Source organism: Silurus aristotelis (genome assembly GCF_946808225.1).
Source record: "Silurus aristotelis genome assembly, chromosome: 12".
In the NCBI taxonomy this organism is placed as follows: Eukaryota; Metazoa; Chordata; class Actinopteri; order Siluriformes; family Siluridae; genus Silurus; species Silurus aristotelis.
In genome coordinates this window covers 29,210,777-29,220,091 of record NC_139585.1, presented here as the reverse complement: position 1 = coordinate 29,220,091, position 9,315 = coordinate 29,210,777, and the positions used below count along the sequence as shown (strand labels likewise).

Sequence of the window (9,315 nt, the reverse complement as noted above, 5' to 3'; positions counted from 1 at the left end):
CTGAGAAACACTGTGTCTACAATTTCACAATAAATGTTCCTCAACATCACAGTTAAACATCTCGTCATTTCCAGAACATAATATCGTCAAAAGTTTTAAAGAATCTGGAGAAATCGATACTGGATGCTCATGATCTTCCCGGCCCACAGGTGGCACTGCATTCAAGACAGTCATGATTCTGTATTGAAAATCCCTACATGGGCTGATTTACATCTCTAGACATCGTTGTCTGTGAACACAGTTTGTCCTCCACGAACGCTTGGATAAATCTCTACCATGCGAAGAAGAAGGCATGCGTGAACATGATCCATGATGGGATATGATTTATACGTTATGTAATATATTAGAATACTATACTATCATTTAATATAATGTAATCGAATATTTGTGTCTCGTCTCCAGTCATTGATGAGATACAGTTAAACCTCACATTGGAAACCGACGCTCCTCCTGCACACATCCGAGGTAATTCCGGAATAAAGGATCAGTTCGAATTGTGATGTTCAGCTGAGTGTTTGATTCGAATCTTTGGCCACACCCAATTAAAAAAACCTCACTGTCTCTTGCTTTCTCTCTTTCTTGTAGAATGTCCCTCGTTCCTAATCAGGGTTTACTACCTTGGACTGGAGGTGCTTAAAAGAGAGGTGATGAGCGAAGACGTTCGCATCGCGTTCGTCCCGCCATCTCCAGCTCCACCGTTGGCGAACGGCTTCAGTTTCCCTCGGGTTCCTCTACCTGCTCCTCCTACCTCGGAGCTCTCTCCTGATCAGATCGACTCCATTTCCACCCTCCTGCCGTTCATGAGCAACGGCATCGTTCTTACCACTTCGAGTCGAGGGGTTTACGCCAAACGTCTGTGTCAGGGACGGGTTTTCTGGAGGGGACCGCACACGCTGACAGATACGGCGAGCAAGATGGAGAGGGGCGTGAAGCCGGCGCTGATCTTTAACAAACAATTCTTCAAACAGGGTAAAGATGCTGCTACAGTGAGGCTCCTTGTGGTTTCATTGGTTCTCTTTGGAGCAGAAGGAAGTGGTGTTAAAGTGGGTCTTTAGGTGTTTAAGTTGGTGGGCATTCTTGGATCAGCTCGCAGTATCATTTTCGTGTTTGCTGAAGTATTTTTCCGGGGAGACTTTTTACTACATTTTGTGAGATCAGTCGTCACTTTTTATTTACGAAGGATATAAACGTAACCGGTCAAACTCCAGACTCGGACTCGCCACAACACACGTCACCTCGTTCGCGCTTTTTATTTGAAGAGGTTTAAAAAGAAGGCTTTGGGTTTACGATCACATTGTGCCGAGAGTCACGTTAGAGTCTTTCGACAGTTGATTAAGTTTAGAGTCTTGTGACGAAAATGATCAAAGGAATAAATCGTAGTACTTTGGACACTTAAGTACATTTGAAGGCAAATACTCAACTACATGGTTTGTGTACTTATTATTATTATTATTATTATTCTTTTTTTCCCCCTCTTAGAGTTGGAGCAGTTTCAAAACGGAGGGAAACAACCTGAAACTGAGATCACACTCTGTTTTGGAGAGGAACTTTTGGAAGGAGATGATCTTTCTAAGAAACTCATCATTATTAAGGTAAAACCTGAGGGACCAGTGGAAGGACAAACTCACTGTACTTGGCTCTGCTGTTGTTGTTAATGATTTTTAATAAATTAACTTTATTTGAAAACTGAAATCAAGAATGACATAATGACCTCTCTCTCTTTTCCTCTCTTTCTCTAAGATCGGTCTTCCCTGGGCTGAGAAGCAGATCCAGTTTCAGTCGCTGACAGACTCCATCTCCTTGCTTCAAAGCTTGGCTCAGCAGTCTCCATCAGGAGAAATCACGCTCAACCTGGTGGAGTTTTCCGAACAGACGCTCACTGTGCACTAACTCAGCATCGATCTGCTCTAGTCTGTGTGACGTCTGCAGAAATGTTTGTGAGGGATTTCGAGTACGCACTACACCGAGCATTTCAAGTTCCTCCTTTCACGACATTATGTATTTTCAAAACTATCAACAAAACCGATATTTCTATTGTAAAACACTAATACACGGGGGAAAAACCCAACACATCGTTGCTAATTCCCCGTAGCAATTTTATTGACTTTTGCAAATGTCCTTGTTTAGAGGAGATCTTTTTCATGAGTACAAAAAAAACCAAACATTTAAATTGGCATTATTATATCATTATGATGATCAGCACATCAGGAATTGTTATTTTTACTCCTGGACAACATTTTTTTTATTTATTAAGCGACGGCACAGTGCAAGTTTTATACGTTGATGGTTGTATGTACTGTTAGTTCCTGTTCTCATGCACATTATAGCCGCTGTAGGTAGCCACGGTCGTCCCTTTGCCAGTCTGTCTCCATTTCACGCCTTTTGAAAAGTGAATTGAACAGACTGACACTCTTTCTATAAATGTTAAATAAATGTCTTATCCCAATAACACATTTCTATGCTTCATGCCCGCATTACTAATCTATTTTTGGAAATCTTTGTGTGGAACATCTGCTGTTACTTATGCGATAATAGTGTGTTAGATCCATGACCTGTGATCTGATCTATGGATATTGCTGCTTTTATAGAAAATAAATCAACCTCTTCTGATTGATCAGTGTAGGAAATTTTAACATGCTGTGGTAAAAAAAATATATACACTTGATTTCACTACACAAAGGTAAAAAAAAAAAAACAGTAAAACTTGTTTGCCTATCAGAATCAGAATCAGGTTTATTGGCCAAGTGTGTTGACACACACAAGGAACTTGGTTCCAGCTGTTAGTGACTCTCAAAAGTACAGACATAAATAAAACCTATACATGACAAAACAGACAAGACAAGACAAAAACAGACTATACAAGACAATACAAGACAATACAGACAATGTGAGACAGTATAGACAGTGTGGGTATTAAGTAGGGATACAGATCAGTAATGTACATAAAGTGTGAGAGTGCATGGTGGTGCATATGATTTGTTGATCATATAGTGCAGGTTTAATACGCAGTAAAACAGGAATCAACCTAAATTGTTTGGTTTTTTGATGCCTGTCCTTGCTAATTTTGCTAAAATTTACCATTAGTGGTCGTGCGCCACTTCTGTGTACCAACAGATGGCACTGTTGCTCAATTTTGTTGGAAGTCAAAAAGGGTGAAGAATTTACACTAAAGTACGTCATCTAAGTAAGTCCTAAGACGATATGCTTTTTTTACTCCTTGTTTTCTAACGATCTCAACACAACCGATGTTTTCCTGTGATCTCAACGAAATCTCGCGTCTTGTGAATATTTCTGCCGTGTATCGTGGAGTACAGAGTATCGGCGTCTGAAATCTCTATTCGAGTTATTCAAGTTATTACTTGCTCTTATGCCGAATACACAGAAAAAAAAAAAATCTAAATAAATAAATAATGATCACAAGGAAAGAAGGTTTGTTATGTCGAAATCACGAAGTAGTTATAACGAGAAAACAACTTTTGTTATGGCAAGAAAAAAAATAAAATAATGCATTGCTTCTTAGGCAGTAAATTATATAAAATATTTTTTTAATGTAAGTAAACAACATTAAAAATATTACTGTCTTGAACTTCTAGTTGTAGAAATCATGTAAAGGATTCCAGGACAAAAATGTCCTAAACATACAAAACAATTCTGTAGTTTAATAGGACTTTTATATACACACACACACACACACACACACACACACACACACACACACACACACACACTAATGGACATTTTCTATGCAATTGTTTTGAGAATTTTTTTTATTATCTTTTACCAAATAAAGAAAATTAACAACATTTTGTGTCCTGAGAAAATACACTTTATGAATACACTCAGAACTGTTGCCATCCCCAACGATCAATAAATATAAACTCATAATTCAATGTAAGTCATTATTACATAAACAAATCAATACAAATTAATTCATATTAATTAATATATAAATTAACTTCAATATAAAATTCTTTTTAATCGCATTTATTATACTCCGATGTATACAGGCAGAACATGAATTAAGTATTCATTATTAATAAATACAAAAAATATATAATGAAATAAAAATAAATAATAAAAAGTTCTAGAATTTTGATTCCAAAGAATTCGCTGTTTTCTTCGCACGCTTTCCGGACGGTGATGACGTTAATGTTCACATGTTGCCGTTAGCTGGACAGATGAGCTCCGTGATCTTGCTGTTGAGTTTCTGATTGGTCCAGTCTTTTGTGATGTCATCCAGATGGCTGTCGAAATCAACCAACAGCATGTGGTCTTTAGAGTTTAGTAACTGAGAGGTGATTGCTCGAGTTTCTTCCCACTGGTGGAGCATTATTCTGTAAAGAAATAGAAAAATAAAACACTCACAAAGCGTTCTGTAGGTGTTGTATGGTCACGAGTGTCCTATATCTAATTATAACATTGAACATTAGACTAAGGAGTGTTTGGAACATGACCTTAAAATTCAGGAGCATTTGGGACATGGCCATTAGTCTCTGAAATGTTTGGAAAATGGCCATTAGTCTTTGGGGTGTTTGGGACATGATCATTAGTTTATGGAGTGTTTGGGACATGGCCATTAGTCTCTGGAGTGTTTGGGACATAGCCATTAGTCTTTTGAAGGTTTGAGACGTGACCATCAGTCTCTGGAGTGTTTGGGATGTGACCATTAGTCTTTTGAGTGTTTGAGACGTGACCATTAGTCTCTGGAGTGTTTGGGATGTGACCATTAGTCTCTGGAGTGTATTTGTGTCTCTGGAGTGTTTGGGACATAATCATTAGTCTTTTGAGTGTTTTGAGACGTGACCATCAGTCTCTGGAGTGTTTGGGATGTGACCATTAGTCTCTGGAGTGTTTAGGACATGATCATTAGTTTTTTGAGTGTTTTGAGACATGACCATCAGTCTCTGGAGTGTTTGGGATGTGACCATTAGTCTCTGGAGTGTTTGGGACATGGCCATTAGTCTCTGGAGTGTATCTGTGTCTCTGGAGTGTTTGGGACATGGCCATTAGTCTCTGGAGTGTTTGGGACATGGCCATTAGTCTCTGGAGTGTTTGGGATATGGCCATTAGTCTCTGGAGTGTATCTGTGTCTCTGGAGTGTTTGGGACATGGCCATTAGTCTCTGGAGTGTTTGGGACATGGCCATTAGTCTCTGGAGTGTTTTGCACTCCATTGCACTCAGGAGCATTTGGGACATGGCCATTAGACAGGACTACTTGGGACATGGCCAGTCTCCAAAACAATTGGGAGACAACTATTGGACAAAGGGAGCATTTCTGAAATGACCATTAGACTCCTGAACATTTGGGACAGAGCCTCGGGAGCGATGGGACAGGGCTCACAGCCTCAGTAGGGGACTTTAATACACTTACGTGTGTTTGTCTTTTAAGGTCCACCGCGAGTCTTTATGTTCGTACATCACTATTGGAGGAACACGATATCCAGGTGACATTTTTTTTCCATCAATCTAAGACAGACGGAGTTTAATTATACACATGGACACGTGATGTATATTTATAGAAACATATTAATGTGTGTGTGTGTGTGTGTGTGTGTGTGTGTGTGTGTGTGTATACCATCAGTAACACCGCATTGTTGCTGTTCTCCAAGATTTTGTCAGCCATTTTGAAAGCACATGCAGTCGGACTGAAAAATAAAAATATGAAAAACACAGGTTACTCTTGTTATCACACACTAATGAGGTGGTTACTGGTCTGTTTTTCATGTACGCTGTTGTTAAATTGTTGTACAGGCCATTTTTTTAAACTATAATATCAAATCGATATAAATATGTTTTCTAAAGTGGTACAGAGTTCAGTAGTGCAGTTCCCATAACCTGCCAGAAGGAGACGACAAATCCCCAAAAAATTAGCACGAATAAACATTCAATCAAATAATTAGATCTGATACACTATAGAGACAAAAGTTTGTGGACACCTGACCGCGACCCATGTGAAGCAGATCTTCATGGAGCTATCTTTGTGCACATCGGCATCCTCATGAGTCAAAAACTTGGTGTGGCTGTGATTTGAACTCATGACCTTCGGATCCAAAGTCCAATACCTTAACCACTACATTTATATTTATGGTAGAAGTATTCGTACCGGTATTTTTCGTGTACCGAATGCAATTCAATTTAAGTGCAGAACATAGTTACATTCCGAGTTTCCTCAGGAACGTTTTAGGTGTCGGACTGCAAGTTTGTTTAGTCTCTTCCTCACACTTTCAGCTCATTTTTATTATTAATATTATTATTAAACTTGAAAACATACATAACAATGGCAGGGGTATTTATATATATATATATATATAAAAGGAACTAAATTCATTGTGGCTTCTCGACTCCATCCTGGAAATACGATTTGTTTTGCGCATTCAGGAAAACGATAAAGAATCCATATCGCTGTTAGCCACTTATAACGGAAGTGGCTAGCGGTTAATGTTAGCGCTATGGATTCTTTAGCGTTTTATGTCCAGCTTCAAGAATTTCCAATAAAAGGAAATAAATCCTGAAAATTCCACATATCGAGGGAGCGAATAAATGAAGGATGGAAGGAATGTTTTTAGAAAAGTAAATATTAAATGTAAAACTCACTTGTATACACATGTTTATTAACCAAATGGAAGCGAACAGATGTAAACTACTGAATTAAATTTTTTTCATTTACTGAATTTTTATTATCAATTTAATTTGTGCCAATTTAATTGATTACTCGATTTAATCAAAATAATAAAAAAAGTACCTTTTTTCAATTTTTTATATAAATTATTATAAAATATTATTTTAAATATTAACCTTTTTTAAATAGTTTTAAAAATGTAAACTCTTCAAATGTTGATGTTCACAAATGTTTATGTAAAAAAAAAAAAAAAAAACGTATTCTATTTCAGTTATTGATGTTGTAATTATCCCCTGAAAATCACATCACCTGTTGTCAGCCAGATTAGCGTTTGCCTGGTAATACCCCACGATCCTCTGCTGCGTCTGAGAACACCACACGTCCACCTGCACAGAAAGAGAAGGACATCGTCCATGCTTTATGATTTTACTGTAAAATTAGACGCCGCCTGCTAAAGCTCCGGTCTTGTGGGGTTTGAGTGGACGGAGGAGCACCGGTGTGTACCTGTGTGAGGGCGAGTTGGGCGCTCATGGCCAGTGAAAGATGTGAGTGCAGAAGAGGAACACAATCCGTCACACACACACCTTCCTCACACACTCCTCTTCCTCCTGCAGGGGCCAACAGCAGGCCGTTCACGCTGCAGCGCGGATACACACTCGCGTGCAGGAACATCTTGACACACGCCAAGCAGGACAACTCCACCTCGGTCATCCTTTATTACACACACACACACACACACACACACACACACACACGCGCACACACACACACACACATAATTTCTAGAGAAAATTACATTTGGAAAAAATGGTGTCATATTTCTCCTGGTTCTCTCCCAGTAAATTATGTACTACATTCTGTAATGTCATAATTTATTATTATTTAATTATTATTATTATTATATTAAAAGGATGAGGGTACGGTTAAGGTTTTCTATTAAGAATATTGCCATTTAAAAACCACATAATTAAAATAATAATAATAATAATAATAATAATAATAATAATAATAATAATAATAATAATAATAATAACCCCATTGCTTGAGCTCCATTTCATTCAAAACACATGAGTCCACGTGTTATAATGCAGTATGACCACGTATATAATCATGGACATATTGTGACGTCATACTCGCAGTTTATAAACGTATATTTTGGCTATAATTCAATTTAAAACCTCCACGTTAAAGTGTTTAAAATCCCCCCCACCCCCAACACTTCCGGGAACTTACTTTATCCTCTGCACGCGTGGATCAAATTCAATCAAAGGAATGATTTGAAATAATAATAATAACAACAGTAATAATAATGATGATGATGGTGGTGGTGGTGATGATGATGATTCGCAGAGCGTTCTTCTTCGTCTCCTTTTCCAGACAGTGAAACGCTGCGCGATTTTACCGCCACCTCTCGGCCAACATGGGTACTGCACCGACTAAAGCTCTTAGATTTTCTAATCGCCAAACTTAAATACTGTGTCTAATGTTTACACTAGTTAAAAAAATCCGAACTGCTCGTCATTCCCGGTGATTCATCTAAAGGATCTGAGAATTCAACTACACTCCAACTTCTCTGCTCTCCCCTTCAGCCACCGATTGCAACTTTGCGGTAACTTTGGACAATCAACTGTCCTTCTCCTCACATGTTGGGAATGTGACTCATTCTTGTCGGTTCCTTCTCTACAACATCAGAAGGATTCGATTATTTCTGTCCACACAGGCTGCTCAAGTGCTTGTTCAGTTTTTTGTCGTTTTGAGACGACTACTGCAGCTCTCTTTATGGCAGGTTTTAGTCTGAACCCTATTTGTCCACTGCACGAATTGCGTTTAATCTGCCCAAGTTCTCCCGCACCACCCCACTGCTGCTTCATCCACTGGCTTCCAGTAGCTGCACGTATCAGATTCAAAACACTGATGCCTACAAGGCCAAAAATGGACCAGCACCAATCTACCCTCAGAGACCTCATCACACCTCGCACTGCACCACGCTGTCTGAGATCCTCCAGCACTGCTCGACTGGTACCACCTTCTCTTAGAATGAGAGGTAAGTATCCTTAAGGGCTCTTCTTTGTTCTGGCACCGAGGTGGTGAAATAAACTTCCCCTAGATGTCCAAACAGGAGTCCCTGGCTATCTTCACGCGACGGGTGAAGACCTTTGCTTTGTTTATAAAAAAATCAGTTGTAGACTGATTAGACTGTAGACTAAATTCCCTAAATGTAAATGAAATGAATGACGATTGAAACATCATAAAAACATAATGTGCTCTACAAAGACATTAGCATTTTCAGATGGTTGATTGTGGATGAGTAGCCTGTAGGTTTAAATGGGGCATCGTTTCAGGACCCATCGAGTCAAACATATTACTATTATAACTTATATAGCAGTTATGGTTCAAATATATGACCTTGCAGCCTGGATATAATGAATATGCAGGCTGGAAGTGGCGCGAGGACCTTGAGTTTGATTGGTTTGCCTTATTGGTAAATATGGAATCCATATTAGATCCCTATGGATGTTCTGTGCATTTAAAAAGGTACTCATGTTCACATCAGCAACTGACAAAGTGACAAGACACCGTTTATTCGATGTACTTGTGAGAGCAACACAGGGCTAATAAACACTTGAGTATTTAGGAAATGGCCATTAGACTATGGATAATTTGGGACATGGCTTTTGGGACATAGACTTTTAAG

The 9,315-nt window shown here is 38.7% G+C and overlaps 3 protein-coding genes across 3 annotated transcripts in view; 1 reads left to right on the top strand and 2 right to left on the bottom strand.

Annotated features, from left to right (window-relative positions):
• irf9 (interferon regulatory factor 9) overlaps positions 1 to 2,614 on the top strand; it is an 8,398-nt gene extending 5,784 nt beyond the window's left edge. Inside the window, exons 7-10 of the mRNA XM_083557239.1 lie at positions 403 to 465; positions 586 to 969; positions 1,480 to 1,592; positions 1,741 to 2,614. Coding sequence (XP_083413365.1) covers positions 403 to 465; positions 586 to 969; positions 1,480 to 1,592; positions 1,741 to 1,890 — 710 coding nt within the window. The 3' untranslated portion in view covers positions 1,891 to 2,614. The remainder of the gene's footprint in view (positions 1 to 402; positions 466 to 585; positions 970 to 1,479; positions 1,593 to 1,740) is intronic.
• The window catches only part of LOC310734812 (uncharacterized protein), a 62,924-nt gene extending 54,681 nt beyond the window's left edge, over positions 1 to 8,243 (bottom strand). Inside the window, exon 1 of the mRNA XM_083557234.1 lies at positions 8,240 to 8,243. The gene's annotated coding sequence lies outside the window, so the exon portion shown is untranslated. The remainder of the gene's footprint in view (positions 1 to 8,239) is intronic.
• On the bottom strand, positions 3,640 to 8,023 carry emc9 (ER membrane protein complex subunit 9). Its single transcript, XM_083557242.1, has 6 exons — positions 7,854 to 8,023; positions 7,125 to 7,332; positions 6,930 to 7,006; positions 5,577 to 5,646; positions 5,373 to 5,467; positions 3,640 to 4,334 (listed from the first exon to the last, which is right to left on the bottom strand). The coding sequence occupies exons 2-6, from the start codon at positions 7,329 to 7,331 to the stop codon at positions 4,154 to 4,156; spliced, it is 630 nt and encodes a 209-aa protein (XP_083413368.1). The 5' UTR covers position 7,332; positions 7,854 to 8,023; the 3' UTR covers positions 3,640 to 4,153.
• Positions 8,244 to 9,315: the final 1,072 nt, after the last annotated feature.

Excerpts from the sequence above, each read along its gene's own strand:
- emc9 (XM_083557242.1), bottom strand. The coding sequence starts at position 7,331 with ATGACCGAGGTGGAGTTGTCCTGCTTGGCGTGTGTCAAGATGTTCCTG. Across the intron at positions 5,647-6,929 it reads GCTAATCTGGCTGACAACAG|TCCGACTGCATGTGCTTTCA; the intron begins GTGATGTGATTT and ends TTTATTTTTCAG. Across the intron at positions 4,335-5,372 it reads ACCTTAAAAGACAAACACAC|AATAATGCTCCACCAGTGGG; the intron begins GTAAGTGTATTA and ends ATTTCTTTACAG.